At 37.4% G+C, this 21684-nt stretch overlaps 1 protein-coding gene across 2 annotated transcripts in view; it reads right to left on the bottom strand.

Moving 5' to 3' along the window:
- The window catches only part of STAG1 (stromal antigen 1), a 137435-nt gene that overhangs the window by 92544 nt on the left and 23207 nt on the right, over positions 1-21684 (bottom strand). For both annotated transcript variants that reach the window (XM_010012156.1, XM_010012157.1), the window contains exon 4: positions 15093-15194. In XM_010012156.1, the coding sequence (XP_010010458.1) occupies positions 15093-15194 (102 nt within the window). The remainder of the gene's footprint in view (positions 1-15092; positions 15195-21684) is intronic.

Genomic DNA, 21684 nt, shown 5'->3' with positions numbered 1-21684 from the left:
CTCATTAAATGAAAGCCACCATCTACCTGAAAAGTTTCTGTGCTGAAAGAAGGAAATGAGATATGCATTTCTGTCTATAAGTATGCTGCTTAATAAATTCTGAACTATTTGTTTAAACCAAATCTCACTGATCTTGGATATAAAACGCCCAAATAAATTTTACAAAGGCAGGTAGCTGAACAGAAGCCAAAGAGGTCATTCAAGCACAGTCTGAACCATGACCTCAAGCTCTGTTAATCTATTTTGGCCTTTGACTGAGCGTGAAGAAAGACACTGACACCCCCGTGAATACTGCTGCTTCTTCAAGAAAAGCTTCAGATGGAGCACAACCATCTCTTCTCCAGCAGTGTTTGCCTGCATAGCTTTTTTAATATCCAGAAAGTTACAAGCTTTTTCCAAATCCTTTTTAGAGTTACATGGCATTCAAAACATCATCTCTCATATAGAGCATATCACACTGCCAAGTACAATGAGCAGCTTTTGTGTAATTCAGTAGTTGATCAACACAGATACACTAGAAGTCACTCTTTATTAGCTCAGCTTCTCAAGAAATCACTTATTTAGAGTATATTAAAAGACTCAAGTATTTACTGACCGTGATGGTGAAAGACAATGCAAAAATTAGCTGGGCTGGCCCAAAGCAATGCTTTTATCCTTCTCTCCTCATTTAAAAGTATGCAAGATGAGAGTTCTCCTTTTTCACATAATTCTTTTCCCTGCTTTGCTAGGATAATACAAAATTGTTTCCTCTTATCAAAGTGTTAGCACACTCCAATACCTCTTTCCACTTTTTGACGATCCAAACACATGTATAGAGGTGTTTCTTTGTCTAACAATTTGAGAAATCACATGCACAAAATACTTTATCTTTGTGCGTAGAAACTGAAGCAGAAATTAAGTGCCCAACTTAAGATGCTCCGTGCAACCTTGATTTAGTCTCTTCGTGTGTCAGGTTTGATGAGTCACCAACTCATATGCACATCTACTATTCTGTCTAGCTTCATCAGCCACAGAAAATAGAACTGATTTGGAAGTGAACAGGAGCTGTATAGCTGAAATTATTTTATCGCTGAGGTCTGCAGCTTTTGCTACAGCAAATGAACTGGGTAAGGAAGTACAGGAACAAAGAGGGTGGTCTTAAGAGAGGAATTGATTAGGATGCCGCAGATTGCTCTTTTCTTTCACTTCTGAGTTCCTGTAAGAGTCTGAACAGGACTGTTTCAAAGATGGTCCATAATGACACATTCTCCATTTTTGAGACATCTACCTTGCAGACTCATGGGTTAATTTACACAAGTGCAGCACACAAGCAATTGTAACCGTGTGTACACTGATTGTAACACTGTCCTCCAGGTATGTAAAAAACCCTAAACTTAGAAAAAAGGGAAAAAGCTTTAATTAGCCCTTCCTTACTGCAGAGGGTAAAAAAGAGGGCTTAGGCTAAAGTCCAGTTTTTTCCTTATCACAAATACATTTATATTCTACAAAATTAAGAACTTCAAGTTTCCATTCCATGAACTTTAAGAAATCTTTTAGGTACTCTGAGCATAGTCATTAGGCCATCTGAAGAGAAGGAGTAGGAAAATCAGTAACGGCTATGGTTTACACATGTAATACGTTGTCTGAAAAAAATATCCCCACAGGGAGTGGCACAGACACTGTATCTGCTGTCTCAAAAGCTTTTTGTATCAATGACTCTGTGCCTGGATTAGACATTTACAGAGCAGAGACAGGATCCTTATTTGTAAGGGATTTACAAAGAAAAACTAGATGAAACTACAGGAAAAAGCCCTTGAGGAATTTTTTTTTTTTTTCCTTTTTGATTGGAACTTGGCTTCTATGGAAAAATAAGAGGAAGCATCATATTAAAAGTGAACTTAAAACAACACAATGAATGACTTGCTCAACATGTTTTGGCATGGGTAAGAGAACAAGAGAGCATGTACTAGAGCCAAAAATCAGTAAAAGCCTGGATATGCTTGTAAAAAAATATAATACAAGAGGGAACTGTCACATCAGAACTGAGAAAAGATAACCTGCTGGAACACACACACATCACAAGCAGCACTGACCAGACAAATATAAGTGAGAATGTGAACAAAGGCTCAGAAACCTGAGAAAGATCAACATGTAACTTATTTCTCAATAATGGGTGTCTAGGATTCACTAAGGGCTATTTGAGAAAACGGGGGGGGGGGAACCAACCAAAAAACCCCCTATGTAAACTTAGTAATACTAGAAAAAAAACCCAAAACTTTATATAAGTTTTACGTAAGCGATAAAGCAGCAAGTACCAAAAAGAGTGCTGAAAGACAAATAGGAATATTTAGATATAAAAATAGTAATACATAGTAATAGCAGATGGAATACAAGAGGGAGTGAAGAGTTTGACTACATTAATTAACACAAAGATAACTCAAGGGGAAAAATTAATCAAGTACCAGTAAGGAAAAGGGAAAAAAGAAAAACACAGAGGAACACTGCAAGTAAGGTAGGTTTAATCTGGAAAATGGTTTTAAATTTATTTACATTCTCCTCTCAGATTGCTTTACCTTACAAATTTTAATATCAGTATTTGTTCAAACGGTGTGTTTTGCTCAAATTAAGAAAAGCCCTGTAAATACATCAAGAATTATCATGCCACTAGTACTATTCTCCATAAATATCCAAATGCAAAACACCACTTATTCAGCCACAGAATAAAGCAGCCACCTTACTCTTCTGGTTGTGTCTTACAGCTTGGTGGAAAAAAATCTTTAAAGTGGCAAAATACAAAGTATACTTGAGGAAAATAAAATATTTTAACATACCTATAAGCTAATGTTTTATCTGTAAAGCACATTTAGTTTTCTCAATGTTCTGTAACAAACTGCTCAGAATTCTGCCTACCTCCCTCCCAACTTTCAACACTTTAGGCAATCTTTCCTTTTAAAGTTTTTCAGTGCTTCCTCTCCCCCACTGTCAGTTTATGATGTTTGGAAGTATTAATATCAGAATACCTTTACTGCAATATGTTTACCTTTTAAACCCTTCAAAGTTTAACCATAGTACTGAATTTTCTATATAGCACCCTTTTTTTGGGGGGGACATAAATACATTGTCAGCTGTAACTCCTTGTCAACACAGACTGACCAGTAATTGCTCTGTTGTCCTTCTCACATGAAGTTTTCCTTGAAGTGTACAATAAAATCAGCAAAGGGTGTTGTACTATGGATCAAATGCTTGATGAGAAGATTCAAAAATTGAGTCACATTTTTAATTTATTGCCCTGTTCAGCTGTCTATTCTGTGTCTATCATTCTGCAGTAGCTTAAAGCAGCCCCACAACATACTCATCAGACGAAATAAGTATACTACTGTTTTGGCTGTTGAAGCAAAGCTAAACCACTGGGAGGTACACCTGCTGCCTCTCTCTTCCCCTGTTTTCTAAGTTCATCTGTTTAGATGTGCCCTCACAGAACACATTCATTTCTTGTAATTTTTGGAATCCATAATTTCTTCCTTTTGCCTTACACTTTCCTGCATTTAAAGGCACAAGTTTACCTTTTCAACTTTCATTCCACTGTTACAGACGTTTCAGTTTCCCTCCTCCTTAAATTTTCCATATTAATGAAATCTCATGCATCTAATTACTTTTTCTTCTAGAACGTTTAGTATTTTTTTTTTTGCTGTTATTACAGGCTGATAAGAACTAAAAAGAAATGCATAGAGGATTGCCCATTTTCAAAGTGCCTGCCACTTTACACTGTTTCCATGAGATCAGAGTCTCAAAACACCTATGGGTTAAATGGATTTCTCAAAACAGTGCAGTGTCTTTCACTGTTTCTTAACAGAATGAACTGCTAGCTTTGCTCAGCACAGGCAGACAGAGAGAAACACTACCAGAGGGTGAGGAGTGCAGATGCTCACCTCTCCCAAGAACAGCTTCTTGCCCGGTGTTCCTTCAGAGCACTAGGAAACATTAACCACTTAGTAAGACCAACTCTGTGTTTATTTCCCTAAGACAAAGGTAGGGGATACCCATCTGTGCATGTTAAATCTAAATCTAAGCACTGCAGGTTATCTCTAACTTGTCCCACGTCTTTAGACTTCGGTATTAAACCTGGTCTATAGTATGGCTCTTGATTTTATAACTTACCGTAAGTGGAGCAAAGGCAATGCAAGTAAACTTAACTATTAACACTGCATGGTACCATAAATAAACTTCATAATCAAAACAGTGACTATACTAATATGTATTAATACTATATTAATACTATTTTTGTACAGTTATGATCAATTAACTTACTTCGAATATCCTAAAACTCTTCCTTCCTTCTCTAACCTTATTTTTTCCTCCTTAAAATGTATTAAACACCTCTGTAATCACTGAGTCAAGTGTACTAAGCTACCATCCAAGCACAAAAGAACTGTCAAAACTAAATCCAACTTTAATTTTATATCACAATTGAGGAGGTAAAAGAAATAATAATGGCACTATACACATAACACATAAAGTAGCACAACAAAGTAATCACTGAGCAAAGTATCAGACAACCAAAGCAATACAGTAATATACCAAATCAAATTGATAATATTTACAGACTGCTGTGTCTTTCTCACAACCAAACAGCTTGTACCCAGCAGTTATAACTCTACTCTGATTAACACCTTGTGAACTGCTGAACACAGGCACTGCCCCTGAACCCAGGCACTGCCCCTTATCAGCAAACTGTTTACAGCAAAGCTTCATTTGAATGAGATACCTCAAAAACTTAGGGCAGAAGTCACAGCTGAGTTACTAGGTAAAGAACTATGGGACCTAAGATTAGGTCACATGTATCATATGAATGGAGATTCACTCTTTGATATTAATTGATGCATTTTTAATACAAACGAATAACTAGATTAAAATGAAACAGAGTGGTGCAAAGAGGGTTATGAAAAGTCTCTACAAAATTCTATGTGGGACAGAGAAGAGGTATATGGAATGATCTGCTATGTCTGGGGAAAAAAAAAATAAAATCAATCCCAGGGAAGTAGCCAGTGAATTATCAGAGCTAAATAAAGTGATTTTCCCACACAGCACACAACTGAAGTATAATCCAACTGGTACAGGCTACCATGGAAACCAGGAAAAGGTTAAAAAAGAAGGGTTGAAAATTAGATATCAAACAAATTTGAGAGTGAGAACACCCTTCACTGCTAGCAGACAAAACGGTTTGCAAGTGCTTATAATGGGTCTGGGCTGGTATCTTTCCTGTTTGACATTCTTCTGTAAGCAGCTACAAGTGAACCAGATGGACAGGACATACAAAGTTTTTAAAAAAGTCTTTAAAGCTCAAGTGTCCTCTCCCATCGCAAGGTAAAACAAAAAACAAACAAAAAAAAAAAGGTACCTGTTTGACAAAAGTAGAAGTAACTCCACAAGTACACATTGTAAATTAAACTCTAAGCCATGGGTTTAGTCAAAAATTGTCGAAAAACTGCATCCAGGAGTGAGACATCATATAAGGGAAAATAAGCCACATTCTGCACACAACACCGGTAAGTCTAATTTCTGCATCAGCTATAAACCTTCTCTATCTTGATGCTAGCCTCAGAACACTGGAATCGCCCGCAAAAACTTAAATTCAAATAAAAAAAGAAAATAATTACAACAACAACAACCTATGAGAACAAAAACCAAAGCAACTCACCCAAGTCTTCTGCATCTTATTGTTAAGATTGTACCCTTCATAACTCAGATAAAGAATTAAAGACAGTTTGAATCTCTTATGATCCCTTTGTTAATCAGGACTTAAAATTCCAACCTGTTATTGAAATACCTACAAAGTGGCACCAGGAATTGATTGGCATATATTTTCTTCTGTATGTTAACAGAAACGATTACATCTTCTGGGAGTAAATTCAGTGGAGATAGGCTGAAAAGCTTAAGAGTTCAACAGCTGCTTGGAAAATGACAAGTGAAAATCACAAATGAAAGCTGATCCATAAACTCCATCTTCTCATAATTGAGAACAAAAAGCTCTGGTCACTTATCCAACTCAGCAAACAAACAAGCAATACATGAAAACAATTTAAACCTTTCCTCTGAGCCTGAAAAGAATGTGGTTTGCTGACAGCCAATGGTGCCAAACCAGGGTGAAATCAGAATTTCTAGTGAGGCATAACAGTCGAATTTATTTTCTTCTTTCTTTAAAAGCAAACGTATTAGTGTACACGAGTCTGCTTTGAACTGGTAGATGAAAAACTGAGTATGATCCAGCAGTGTGTGCGTGCAGCCCAGAAAACCAACCATGTCCAAGGAGTGTGACCCAGCAGGTCGAAGGAGAGGATTCTCCTCCTCTACTGCGCTCTGGGGAGACCCCCCTGCAGTCCTGATCCAGCTCTGGGGCAACAACACAAGAGGGACGTGGAGCTGTTGGAGTGAGTCCAGAGGAGAGCATGGAGATGCGGCGAGGGCTGGAGCAGCTCTGCTCTAGAGCCAGGCTGAGAGAGCTGGGCTGGTTCAGCCTGGAGAAGAGAAGGCCCCTGCAGGGGAGACCTTAGAGCAGCTCCCAGTGCCTAAAGGGGCTGACAAAAAATCTGGAGAGGGGCTTTGGATAAGGACCTGTAGGGACAGGACAAAAGAGAACAGCTTTAAACTGACAGAGGGGAGACTGGTATTAGATGTAAGGGAGAAGTTCTTCCCTGTGAGGGTGCTGAGGTGCTGGTACAGGGTGCCCAGAGAAGCTGTGGCTGCCCCATCCCTGGCAGTGTTCAAGGCCAAGTTGGACACAGGGGCTTGGAGCAACCTGCTCCAGTGGAAGGTGTCCTTGCCCATGGCAGGGGGTTGGAGCTGGATGAGCTTTAAGGTCCCATCCAACTCAAACCAGTCTGTGATTCTACGGTCAATAGGAAATGTATTCTTGTCATAGTAAATTAGATCTGAAGTAAAACTTCTTCCAGGGGGTTAATAATTGATAATTTTGTGATGTGGTTATTTCTAGAGTCTAAAAAAAAGGTTATTTCAAATAAAATTATTTAACTCTATGTAGTTAAATATATCCACAATAATGTATGTACAACTATCTATATAGTTAAATATATCTACAACAAACTTTCATTTCATCTGAGAAGTTGCTAAAAATATTTCTAGGCCCTTTTCCCATTATCACAGTTTTCTAGTCACAAGAACTTACAAGTTACCAATAAGACTTGTTTCCATAATGATGAAATAAATAGTAGAGATTGTAGTAAATCTGACAAATTACATTAAAGGTATTTCAAAAGATGATTATTATGGCTTCGCAGAAACTTACTTCCACAACAGATGGTGCTTATTAAGTTCCACAGATGACGACTCAGAAAAAAAGGCCTTCTAATCAAAGGTATTTTAACCTCAGCTCCTGAGTTCATCCCTTTACGAAATCATGCAGTTTCAAACTGAAATAAACAGGACCCAGTGCCACAGGTGGAGAGTATGAATACCAATTGTTCTAAACTGAAGTTTAAGCTAACAGTGTTAAGTGAAAGAAATGCAAACACTCTCTACTGCTTACTGCTCAGTGGCTGGCAGCTATCCAAAAACCAGGTTCAGCTCTGCTAGGGGTTATCAGTTCCTTATTTAAACAAGGGTACAGAGACTGTTGGCAAGGGAGCTCCTCGTTGTTCCTGCAAGATCTGATAATAGTTCTGCACAACTCCCTTTTCCACCCTTCCAGGTACACAAAAACATTCCACCATGCTTCTTGCTCTACACAAGTAAGGATGACAACAATGTGGAGGTGAAGGCCATTTACACCAGGCTTCCCTGTAATGGGTCTGACCCCTGCCAGATAATGCCATAACTTCCAGATAAAAGGAGGTGAAAAACTGTAGGGCTCAACTGGTCATGGTTGAGATTAAATACGACTGATACAGTAGGGTCAGATTGATATAAATAAGGAATTAAGTAGGCAGCAGAGGAATGTGAGCAGGATTGCATTTGTTTAAGAGCCCACTTTTTCCTTTCCCAAATGTAGATGTACCTTCTTTGAAATCCAGGCTGCTCTTCTATATCCAGCTACTTTTGAGTGCCTGCACATTCAGAGAACTCTGAATTTATTGCAACAACTTTCTTTGTGCCAGAGAATAAGGCTTTTTCATTAGGATGTGGACTGCTTTAATCATCCCAGTCTTCTTCTCTTCAAAAGTAATTACTGCAGGGTGTGTGTTAGCATTGCACTTAATAAAAAGTCTGACTCAACCTTCAACAGAATTTGCATCTTTGGAAAGACTAGAGACATGAAGACCCTTCCTATTTGTAAATCCAATAAGCAAGTGCTAAAATCTAGTGATACTTGGTTCTTTTTCATAATTAGTTACTTTCTTCACAGAAACTACCATTTATGTCATCTAAAAAAAAAAAATTATCCAGCAATGCATCTAATATATAGGTAAAGACAAACTCATATACAGGCATAATTTGCTCACAAGTCTTAGAACAATACTGTCAAAAAGCCAACTAACGTTTTCTCTTATCTGTTTAGTTCAGAGGTGTCCCTCCTGTAACAAATTGGGATTATACAGAAAAAAGCCTAAGCCTAAATAAAGAGGAAATGACACAGATCTGGCTACTAAGACAGCAACTACTCTGAATCATTAATGCAAAGAAGTACTTATTGCTCTTAAGTTGCAGCATTAAAGCATCAGCAATCTGAGAGAGACATCTCAGTAACTTTGCAGTCATATGAGTCCTACCACTTTCCAGATCAATATGTATGTAATTAAATGAATACAGTGGAAAGCAAGTAGTAACATTTGAAAGCCTTACACAATTTACCTCCAGTGAACAGTGCCAAAAATAATTTCACAAGCTATGAATTTCCTAAGCAGTACACAGGAGTAGAACATAGACTTCATTCCACACTTACAAGAGGTGCTTTCATTTTTCAGCAGAGATTTGAACATATTATACAGAGCTGGCAGTGCAGAACTTGCTCATAAACTGTCATTTCAGAATTAATTTGTCTTTCTGTACATTATATATTTGCTCTAAAATATTCCATTATCACAAGTTCTGCTGATTAGTTCAATATATTTCTTTAAAATTATTTGCAAGTTTATGTTAGTTCATATGAATAAGTTAATAGCTGATTTTAGGCCAGCTTAATTTTGTTCTGCTGTCATGCGTGAAACAGGAATACTTCAATATATTCAGGTAACAAGTAATACAGAAAAATGTGTGGTTTAAATTACTGTCACTCCTGTTACCAATTCATAGGGTGCAGTCTTGGACTGAAGTCAGACCTTGACACAGCAGGTATTTCATTCACATTTTGAAACCACAGAGCAGTGTGCCCTTCATTCATGTCTCCTGTACTGAAAGGTTAGCAAATTCCTGCGGGTTTTTTCCCCCCCTAGTTTCTGGAAGTAGCAGGATGCACCTTTTGGGAAAAAGATGCCATTAATTAAGAAGTGGCTACAAAATGTGATGCACTACTTCAAATGAAAAACAACAAACCAAACAGTAAGGAAGAAAGAGCACGTGAGATGAAAAGTACAGATACCATTCAGCAGCAAACAGGAAGAAATACTGAAAACATTTTTTGTTTAAAAATCATACACACAATTAAACTAAAGCTTTACTTTCAAGAATGACAACAAATACCAATAATTCGTACTTCTTCACAGAGACTGATTTTGATGTAACCATATTAATTGTCAAGTGTTTGATATGAACATTTTAACCTTACCTATCTTCATTTAAAGAACTGAACTGATAAAACATTTAATGCATGTCTGATGTGATTTATCCTCCACCAAGCCAGTTAATAATTTGGGATAGCACCTGCAGTTTGAGTTCGATGAGTTTTCACTTCAAGATAAACACTGTAAAAATCACCCCAAGGCTCGGAAATAAGAAGTAGAAAATTAGGATGTGGTTTATCCACACCACATATGAAATTGAAATTAAAATTAAGTAATTTCCATCTTTCAGACTTACCTTACCATTTTCTGAATGTGGTTAACAGCATGTTTTTAACTATCATATAGTTAGGGGGGGTTGTATTTATTTCTGTATACTATGCATACAAAATATTTTATAACTCCTTGATATTACTATGACTTAAATCATATGTAAGTATCGATTTTTAATGTTTATTAGTCCTTCACGTTGCAACTTCTTCCTTATATTCACACACTAAAAAGGGATTTTGTTTTAAGAAAGCATACTTTATACTCCTAATAAAAATACAGGCTCCAAAGCAATAAATAGCATTATTTTCTATTTTGTTCAAAATACTAAACATTTATGGTATCACCTTCTTAACACTGAACGACTGAAGAGATAAAGCTTTTTAACAGATGCCAAAGACAGCAACATTTCTCACTAACAATTTGCAGATCCTGGCAAAAGGACCATTTACAGGAAATTATATTTATCAAGCAGTCCTCTCTCCATGCTCAATAACATCCATCTGTATAGAGCAATATTATTCCATCCATCACAAAATTGTGTATGAATAGATGACAAAAGACTAGGGATTTTCTAAACCATTACTCTATTTACAATGTTATATCTCCTATTAAAATATTATTAATCAGAGTAAATAACACTATTTCCTGGCTAATCTGCTTTTTGAAATCCTATCCAAAGGCAAAAGAAGCAGTTACTTGTTCCTTTCTTTTGCCAGACCATACAATGGTCACTTTACAGTGGGTTTGCCTAGTTTTTGCCGCCTTCTGGCAGAACAGAAATCTATTTGCTTGCTCTTCATTAAGAGCATAGAACATTAATAAAAATCAAAATGAACATGCATCCTGCATTCAAGCAAGTTAACTCCTAACTCCTGCACTTGTTGACTCAGTTCGCACCATTCAATCACAGAATTTTCCAGAGCATCTTACTAGAGTAAGTGAGGAACAACTAGAGATTCAAGGCTCAAGCCGGAAGAGGAATGTGGATCCCCAAGTGTCTGATTCACAAGGAAAAATACCATAAAGATGTCCTGCTTTAATCATACAGATTCCTGCTTACTCGCAACTGAAAAAACCCCAACCCTTAACACCACCAGCAATCAACATTGACAGCTGCCAGTTTGAACATTTGTTCATTAATATTTGATTCCACACAAGACCCTAAAGAGAAGATTTTGAGGAGAAAAATAGATTGAGAAGATGGGAAAAGAAAATAAAGATTATTCGCCTGCATCCTTCACCAACTACCTCTAAAAAGAACTTCAGTGCCAAATCACAAAACTGTTTAAATGGAGAGCCCCTTACAACCCAGAGAAGGCTACAACACTGCTAAGAATTTAACTGTAAGGGATGTTCACTCATGTTGTTCCATCAGGAACTGGTGCCTTAGCTGTCTGATAGAGGTAAGGCTAGCAGAGGAAGCAATGCTCAAACCACTTGTGAAAGTCTGATGAAGAACTGACAGGTTTCTGGCTTACCCACCAGAAAATAAATGAGAAGGAAAGAGAGAGATGGGAGAGAAAGAATAAGAATAATTTCACTATATACTTTAAAGTAGTCAAGTAGTTCTCCTCTTCAGCTATGTGAGAGACCTTTTTCCCCTGCAAAAGAAAGCTTCTGACTCGATGGGTTGGTTTCTCCTTCACAGCTTAAGAGGCTGTTTCAAGCATTAATTGCTTCTGGTTAGAGGAAAAGAAAAATAAATAATTTATTCACAAGCATGGCTCTCCTCCTTCAAAATGTAGAAAGGTCAGAGTGCTTGTGGGGTTTGCTGTTTGTTTTATATCAATAACAGAAGGCAAAACCAGACAGCAATGCAGATACCCAAGCCAGCTCTAAATCCATAGAGCTCCAGAAATGGAAACAGCATGGTTGTCATAGCAGCGGAGCATGATACCTGAGCTAATTACTCAGTCTGAGAAGCAGAGCTAATTAGCCCAGATGCAGCATCATCCTGACACAGTTATAATCCTTCTGGGACCTGGGCATGCATATTGCTGATTAGACATTTCAGCTTGCTTGCAACTAGCCCAGGGATCTCTGCATAGCATGCTGTGCTTTATACAAGTGTTTGTAAACAGAAAAGGAGAAAAAGGAAAGAAGCAGAATTACATTCATACATAAGAAGAAAGCAATGGAAACAGTTCTCAGCCCTGCCCCCCCAAACTGATCTGCAACTCTTCTGCAAGAGAGGAGGATGCCTACGTCCACGTATATACTGAGCAGGCAAACTAGTGGAAAGATGGCATGAAAAGTGATTTTAAGTCTCATGCAACTCTCATTATTGAATTTCAATGCTTTGGGTAGTTCAATAGGATAAACTTCTAATTTATACCAAATAAGCCTTTAAAACCCCAGAAAAATTACTGAAGTCATGCTAAAATCATGTTTTAATGGACATTATTGGATGAATTGGAACACACTAAAAAGCAACTGATTAAACAGACACTTGGAAAGAGCTGACAAAAGACAGACATGCTTAAATATTTCGTTTACATTTATTTGATTTTAAATTGCAGAGGTCTCTTAAGTTCACCTGCAGAATTAATTTTACAATTTTTTAGTATTAATAATTTACATACCATGCCTGACCATTCATATTTAAAAGAGATCACTTCTCATTTCAGGAACAATTCTAAACAAAGCTGGAAGATGCTAAGAAGTTCATTCAAGCATATGCACTGGCCAAGAGAATGGGATAAATATATAAAAATCAATGTTTCTCTGAACAGAAAGATATTTTTGTCTGGGTCAATACTGTTGCGAAATAAAACAGTTTGGTGCCTAAATGATTTCTAGTTCAAGTCAGAAATGCTCTTTACCTGCTTAAAACTTTTCAAAATATGTCAAAATAAATGTATGTTACATATATTTAGCTATTAAATAACCTTAAGCACTGCTAAATGGTAGATTTATAAACCTAGCATCACTTTCCAAATTTCCTGAGGAACCTTCTCCCAAGTGAGTTTTCCTCCTTCTCACTTCAAGTGAACGTTCACAAAGTCAGATACATTATCAGTAAGCATTCAGATCCAACACTGGGAAAGAAGTCTGGACAATCTGAGACAATGTTAGTGGAGCCAACTGAAAAGAAGAAAATTAAGGAATATTAAGGAAGATAAAGCAGCCGTTGAGCCAACAGACAAGGAACTTTTTTTTATTTATCAGAAATGGAAACAAGCAAGAATGTCAGCAAAATCTTTAAAGAGAAATTAAAATGCTGTAATAGAGTATATAATCTTCCCATGAAAAAGAAAAGTGGTCTTCCTCACAAAATACAGAACATCCACTGATTTCCATACCTCAGTTTAATTAAGGTGAGCTTAAATATGCATTTTATCCCCAGTACTACCAATAAAATCCATTCTCTTCTGATGAAGTCTTTACTTACTCTAGGAACAGAGCATGTTACTGGAATTTAGAAAGAACAGAACTGTTTGCCAGGATTTTAACCCTGGTTTACAGCTGTTACTTTCCCCACTGCAAATATTTTAACACAGAAGCACATCCCTGCCAATACACTATAAACTCAGTGAAGAAGTAATTTTTGCTTCCTTTCTCCTATCATTGCTGTTCGGTTCTAGAAGGCCACATTAGAGCAAGCTCTGCAGAGAGGTATCCCTGGGGTTACAAAGCAGAGTACTGCGAATGGGTAGAAAGTCACCATTTAAAAACAAAAGGGAAGTAAATGACATCAACCACTTGAAGCGCTGCTGCTTCACAGCCAATAACAGAAAGCTTTTCTGGGAAGCAATTGCTTCAGCAGCAGCATATGGTTGACAGTGGGCATTCAGCCTGCAACAGTCAGTAAGGAAAGGCTTAAAAAATGATGAATCTTCTGAGATTGTCAAAATGCTGCTTTCTCTAACAGGGAGAAAGAAAGGAAGTAGAAATTAGAGAGCAGCAGGGGAATGAAGATATTTATGACATGCCTTCACCAAAAGCTTGCATCAACAAGAATAAAAACATATGGCAAAGGATGCCTTTGGTTTAATGCTACCCAAATTCTTAGGAGGCAGTTTGTGGGTTTGGGCTTTTTTTTTTTTTTTTTTTTTTAGCATATACACCTTTAGGAGAGTGTTAAAAAAAAGCAAACAGAATACAGCTACTTGCATGTAAACTGCCAGACAAGTCTGAAAAATATTTTAGGGAATCTGTGTGAACAGTACAGACACTGACACAGGCTAGTAATCTAAACCCTAAGCTTCACAGAATGCTTCCAGAGCTTCCACAAAGTAAGTTTGTTTCCCTAAGCTATGAACCTGCTGACAACTCATATTTCTTTTCTCTGATGTACTTGGGACTTCACCTTATAATAAGAAGAAAAGGTATGGTTTGATGTCTAAAGTTATACTCCTGAATCAGTGACAAAATGAAGAAAAAGAATTTCTGAACAGCATTTTATTTTCAATTCTACTCGAGGCAAATTATAGGAAGCCTAGGAAACAGTAAATAGTTTGGTTCTGGAAGCTAAAGAGAGAGTAGAGCTCTGCCCTTTTTTCAAGGCTGAGTTAACTGAAAAAAAGACAACACATGTAAAATTCATTAGAAGGTACAGTGTGGCAACTGAATGCTAGAAAGACTGACTGCCACATGCCTAGTAATGGAGACTGCTTAAATAGGGTATAAAAGGCAGGCCACTTGCTGCTGACTTGATAAAGTATTACAACAGAGAAAGAATAAGACTGGTGCTTCATCCAGAAGAAATCTTTCTCAGTAATTGAAGTCAGTTGAAGCCTGACTCCTTCCTCTTCAGTTTAAAAAACCTCCTCATTCCTAGAAAGAAAGAAAAAATAGCCAAGTTAAGGTATAGCTACACATACTAATTCTTGTAGTAAAAAAATAGGGAAAAAACAGGAGGGAGAAGTAAAGATACGCCTACCTTCATTAACAGGTCTTTTGTCTCCTTTTGCTGATGAGTAGAGTGTCTCTGTAAGGATTTGTGCACTTTAGGATGATGACAGGAAAATGAGAAAAAGAAAGGGTAGGCCCTTGACAAACAAGCTTTAAATAAAATTATTCTTGAATGTAGACAACATTTCTATATAAACCATGCATACGAGGAGTACCAATTCATGTGTCTCCCACACTTTTACCAGCATTTGTACTAATACACGTTTGTATGACTATCAGATTTATTCTATACAACTTGTTTCCAACGTTCTGTACCTCGACATCCTGAACACTGGATAAAGAAGTTGATTAAATCCAGAAGTGCTATGTCCCTGTCTTGTTTATATGATTCAATCCAGTCGTCCACCACAGACTGTCAAGAAAAAAAGAATACTTATCAGAGACTCTTAAAAAAATGTTTTATTAAAGGCAAATGACTTATTCTTTTCAGAATATAATTTGATAACTGAGCATTTAGTTTGCACAATTATACATGTGTACAAATTCAGAAATCTATACACCTTCTCTCAGGGTGGAGACAGAACAAATATTGTTAGCGAACAGAACTATATGCATCATTTTCTGGTACTATAATTATATAAATGGAAGTTCAAATTGAAATTACCATAATTCCTCAGAACTCTGCTTACAGTATTTATCCAGTTTCACAATTGTATTGAAAAAAAAAACAAACCACAAACACTGTGATTCTGTTCAGAATGACCAATGTATATTCCCAAAAAACTACTAGTAGAAACGCTTTGGGAATAAAATCTGATTTTATACTGATAGTGAACTTCTCAGTATTTATAAAGGCCAAAGGAGTATTATTCAGAAACACCGTGCATAGTTCAGGAAGACAGAATGCAATGGGGAATACTTGGTGAGTAAGAAAAAAAAACAGAAACAAACACAGAAATTGGTCTTACAGGGTTTGGGAGTCAATAAGCCACCTGGAACACAGTATATGAAGCTGAGTCAGTTTCAAACTGCACTCAGAACTCTAAGTAGCCAGGAGATACTTTTATAATCACTCATAGGCAGGTGTAGCACACAGTCGTTATCATGAAGAGTAGGAGGGAGGAGGACAGAAAACATACAGGTGTCAAAAACATTTATCATCTGTCAGTATTAGTCTCTGGGGACAGAAAACATGCCTCAGCAGCTTAATGAGAAAGAGGACTAAATGAATTTTGCCAGTCAACATGAAAGTGCAATCACAGCATCAGAAAGAGTTAATGGCAGATATACATCAGCTCAAAGGAATGTGGCCTATCACTGCCTCCAATACAGACACTTCAGACTACAGAACCCTATCAGACCTGAGCAGGCTCATGATTTTTACAACTCCAGATGTAGGTAAAATTAAGCAATGAGGACAAAGCAAACAAATTAACTACAGAAACACTCAAAAACTGTTTTAGAAGAGGCTTGCATGAGGTCCATCTTCAGCCTGCTTCATGCTTAAGGAAGACAAATGTGGCTTCCTTGCATATGATTGCAATACAGTATTACAAGTTCCTCAGTTGCATAGATATTGAAAATAATAAATTGTGTATATTTAATGTAACCAACCACCTTGTTTCACTCATTTTACTAGGGGAAAAAAATAATCTTTACTGTTCCCTACATGTGGCAGCATCCATTAGAAGCAGCTCGATCATGCTATTAGAGCTCACCTTGCACATATCTTGGAGAGTCCAGGTTTACAATGAATTTGTATAAACTTAATTTTAAAAATCCTAAACACACACACACATACACACCCATGTAACCAGCTTCCAACCATGCTGAGAAAGAATGAATACGAAAGACAAAATCCAAACAATTCAACCTCTTAAAAAAATTTGGCCTCTTTCTCAACTAGAAGATACAAGGATAGGATCTTGATATTGAAAAATCCCTCTGCAGTTTCTAGCTTATCCAAACACAAACTCCCCTGATCACCAGTGGGACTGTAGTGAGCATATGAGAAAAAGGAAGCAGAAAAACAGTTGTGTATGTACTAGAGACATACACAACTTCCATGAACTGAGAGCCAAAACACTTCATGTTTAGAACAGATCACTGTATTCACTCTTAACCCAAGACAGGATGAGACTATCAGTACTATGTTACTCAACAACCAGCATGACTCTCTGAACATTTGATTTGCCAGGGAACTTAAGTTCTTCCAGGCTTTGCCTACCAATACACACACACACACACCCAGCAGGAGAAGGATTCTTATGAAAAGGTCCATCTGCTACTTAGAAGAAATTAAAAAGAAGGTCTTGGCCTCTAATATTAATTAGAACTTCACACAAGTTGAGGAAAAACGAAGCAATGGCACAAGAACAGTTATCTAGAATGCTTCACTGTTATTTCATCATGAAATTAGACCTGTTGCTGTAAGAATCAATAATTTCAATCAATCAGCAGAATTCTCCATGGCATATAAAACCAAGTGTAGCCAAATACAAAAAATTATTTACTAAACCAAATATTGACGAAGCTTAATGACCAGGCTGCTGGTGCACTACTAACTTAGAAGATTTGTTTGAACAGCTACATTACCACAGATATCAGAACAACATGCAATTGCCAGCAGCTCTTTTTTTTCACTGAAGAAAATCACAGCTGTGCTGGATCAGACCACAGGTTCACTTGACCAACAGGGCTTATGTGCATAAGAAAAAGCTTAAAAACAAAGCAAGAATACACTGATACTTCCCAAATTACTCGCCCAGACCTTTACCGTATTTCTTCTCTCATGACTGTGTCTGTCTAAATCAGAAAGTTTTAGAACTTTTTAGAACTATATCATCTTGTAGCAATGCGTCTCAGGGGTTTATATTCACTGCAAAACCAAGAAAAGTTGTTTTCTTTTAAACTTGCCAATTCCTTAGTCAATTTGATGTGACCTAATAGAAGAAGAGAAAAGAAACCTCAAGCCCCTATTTGTACTTTCCATGCTTCTGTCTGGTCACCTTTTTTCAGGCAGAATACCCTATTCTGTGCCACGTGGCTTGCACAGAAATAATTCCACACCTTTATCTTTGCTCACTCTTGTCACAGATCTCTTTACAGTTTTTGAAGTCTACTTTATTCTTCTTTGAGCCTGGGAAATCTCAGATGCTTTCCCTGAGTGTACCATCCATGCACTCTCCACATCTCTTTCACATAAAGCATCCCCTATAGAAGCAGGGCTGGCCTGAGAGATGCCTTTCCACATTTAGTCTTACCCCTGTTTCTTGCTATAATATACTGCCCCTTCAGCTGTACCACTGCAACTTTTACTGGACTGTGCCATAAATATCACCACTGAAGCCACATGGACTTTAAAAAAGGGGCAGCAGAACGGAGGAATATCTTTCAATTTGTTTCTGCTTCTTTTAAACAGTTACTCGATTTTTGCAGCATTACCTCAAACCCCCAGCATCAGTGCAGCTCATCTCCTTCTCCTATTTTTCATCTCTTCATACAAAAAGAACTGCAAGGGACATGCTATGTCCAAGGCCACTAAGGGCCCACTGTGTCTGATCTAGTACAGCACTTGTATCTTCAACCCAGAACCATAATGCAATTCATGGAAAAATAAACACAAGCAGACGACCTCAAGGCTGGTGGACCAGTCTTGGAGCAATGCAATCTTTAGGGGCAGCAGTAGATGAAGTCACACAAATTGTATTCGCTAATCCCAAATTATGAGAGGGGTATTTTCGGTGTATCCAAAGCAAAGTAACACCCACAGATCTACAGCATTCAACCCCTCATGCACACTTGGCATGCTGCTTGGTAAATTTTTTTAGAGATTACAGTTTAAGGCAACAGGAGATAATGAAGCCAGACTACATATGCTACAACAGTTGGAACTTAATCAAACTGCCGACTTTTGATGTAACAGAAAAGAGCTATAAAAACTGAAAGCTCTAGGATGAAAAACTAAAAATTAAACACATCAAACCTAAAATAGAGATAAGTATCAAATGAACCAAGAGAAAACCAGCAGCAATCCAAATACCAGGAAAAAGGTCAAATAAGAGTGAAAAAGAAATAAAAAAACAGGCAATAGTGTAGCAAATGATGAAATGAGCAATCATTACCAGAAAAGGAATTCTTTTGCATAAACATACATAAAGTGTCCTATTAAAAACAAGGGTTTCTAACCTTCCACAGGCCACAGCAAACCTTCCAGGATGATTTTATCTTGTTAGCAGCCTCCATCTAATCACCCCTATCTTCAAGACCTTCTCAGACATAAGCGAAGAGCAAAGTCACAGCAAACACCCATGTTTGGTCCCCACCTTGCCCAGAGATATCCTTCCCTGGCCCCCTCCATGTCATCTATTCTAAAAGCAGAACTGATATTGCAGTGAAGGTACGTGCTATGACGGGAGGAGAGAAGGACCAGACAGCTATTCAGAAAGGAGGTAGCTACAATCAGGCTCCATCCACCAGGATAATTCATTCCCACAAGAGTCTGGTTGCCCACTTCTGCAAAACACTTATGAATGATGGTAGGAATAGACTTCATGATTTGTTCTGGTGGTTCCCATCTGCTTTCAGATGTTTTCACCTTCAGATGCAGTAGAGAGCATGGATTTACCACATGGAAATGTGCACTTGCATGCTATGCATAAAATACATGATAAATTCAGCATATCTGGGAAGCACAAGATGTGCAGTACACCAGCTGCAGCACTCTACCCAGACGCACGATATCCATGCTTTTGGGATTCACCAAATTCAATGCAGGTACACGAGGAAAATGCTCCCTTGACAAGAAGGTTATGAAGCACAACAAATGAGAAACTGCATTAAAAACTCTGTAGCTTTTAATCTCCATTACCAGATTGCAGTGAGGCAAGGAGTATTGGAACTTAAGCAAAGTAAAAAACTATCTAGCTCAGTGACATAGGTGAAACTTCACCATTACTCCAATAACACATGACCCTCTTTTACTCCCTCCTGTCAGAAAACAGCTAGACATATATACACACACACACACACACATATATACATATCTATCTGCATACACATAGATGCACCACATCTCTGCGTCAGTCAGCATAACAGGTCCATGCAAGTACATTTACAAAATGAGCCTCTTAAGCATTGTTTTTAAATCTGAAAATGCTTCTAATCTTAGGAGAACTGAGTGGAAAATCAAAGTCTGCAAATGGCAGATGATGTATGGTACAAATACATAGTCATTAGAGAGACCATCAAAAGCCCCTATCTGCTTTCAAGAAAATCTCACAGTAATTAACTCTCCAGTGGATCTGCTTTAAGAACTACCATGCAGCATAATACGAAGAATATGCCAAACAGGCAACTCTACTAAAATGAAAAGCTGAAAGAAAGTCAAGCAAGTAGCAGAATAGATCCACAGTCTGAGTCAACAACTTAAAATCAATCAGAGAGACTTGCAGATATATTGACCTTCACATCTCAAAGTCTGCTAAAAGATAATAGAACATCTCATAGTACTGAAGAGAAACAGCAGCTTGGATTGCCAGTAAAGGCAGAAGTCTGATGCAACGAATGAAATAATGAAGGTATTGTGTTACCTCCTGGAGGCTTTACAACTGCAAATCCATGTCATACTCCTCCAGTGCAAGAACATTACTACATTTAGCAGCATTAAGTGCTGGAGGAAGCAGAGGGACTAACTGCAGATGATAGCTTGCCAGCTCATGCAAACCACCACAGTCCCACTAAATATTAATGAAAGTTGATTTCAGAAACAGCTATTTCACAATTAAATAAAATAACAATCTGGCAGCAGTGCTACTACCACAAAGCAACAACAAATGACAGTATAGATGAAGTGCATGGTCAAGTGTAAAATCCGAGTCAATTGTAAACCAAGGCAAATCAAGTATAAAGAATATTTAAATAATATACCCTTTCATGTAACTGATCATAGACATCCTTCATTTACAGTGAATATGACAGAACAAAAGATGACTCTAGAATGGGTGCATAGCATGTTTACATTAAAGATGGGAAGAAAAAAACACAAAATCAGAGCTTACGCTAACATCTTCTCCCAAAAAACCAAAGCTATTCAAATGAAATTCAAAGCTTACTAAAAAGGAATGCAAAGTGAAATTAAAGATTTCGATTATCTGTATAAAGAGCAGCTCAAAGAGAAGATAGAACTTAAAAAAACATGCTTTAACAGACAGTGAGAAGAACTTAAGAGTACAATAAAATTAATAACACGGCTAAAGAAAGGCAAGTAGTTAAAGACTTACTATGCTTTGCACAGAAGTTGGTGGGTTTTGTGGTTTTTTTTGGTGAACCCATGCAGGTTTTTTAAAAAAGAATAAAAGTCATTTAAGGTTAAATTTTGTGAGGACTGAAGTAATTACACAGACAGTTACTGGGGAGAAAGCAGTTCCTAACACATGAAAGTATATGCAGTTTAAGATTGTGCATTAGACTTTGAGATGACTGCTTAGCTGCTTTCCAAATTGCAGCCAGTAAGTCTAATATATACGCATAGAAAAACCTAACATAAGGTTAATGAAAATAATTGTAGATTGTGAAGCTGCAAGTCACTTTTTTTCCCCTAAAGATGGTCATTTTAGATTATAAGAGAGTTCACGCTTTGCTAACACCTAGCAAGCACCTTCTGAAAAGCCCAAATGATTCTTTTTTTTAACGTAACAGTACCTGTTTCTTGTTTTTCTCATCACAAGCAAAGATGGGAAAATCCACTTTATGCAGTGTCTACCTACATAACTTTCCTTTTCCAGAAGCACAGAGAGGGAAGTAATACAATCACAGACGTATGTATTCCAAATAAAACTAAAGGATTCATACTGTCCCTACAGAGATATCTGTGTTTGGCATTTCATATAATTACATATTTCCATGC

This window comes from Nestor notabilis, unplaced genomic scaffold (assembly GCF_000696875.1).
Source record: "Nestor notabilis isolate BGI_N333 unplaced genomic scaffold, ASM69687v1 scaffold14073, whole genome shotgun sequence".
NCBI lineage: Eukaryota > Metazoa > Chordata > Aves > Psittaciformes > Psittacidae > Nestor > Nestor notabilis.
This window is presented reverse-complemented; position numbering and strand designations above follow the sequence as displayed.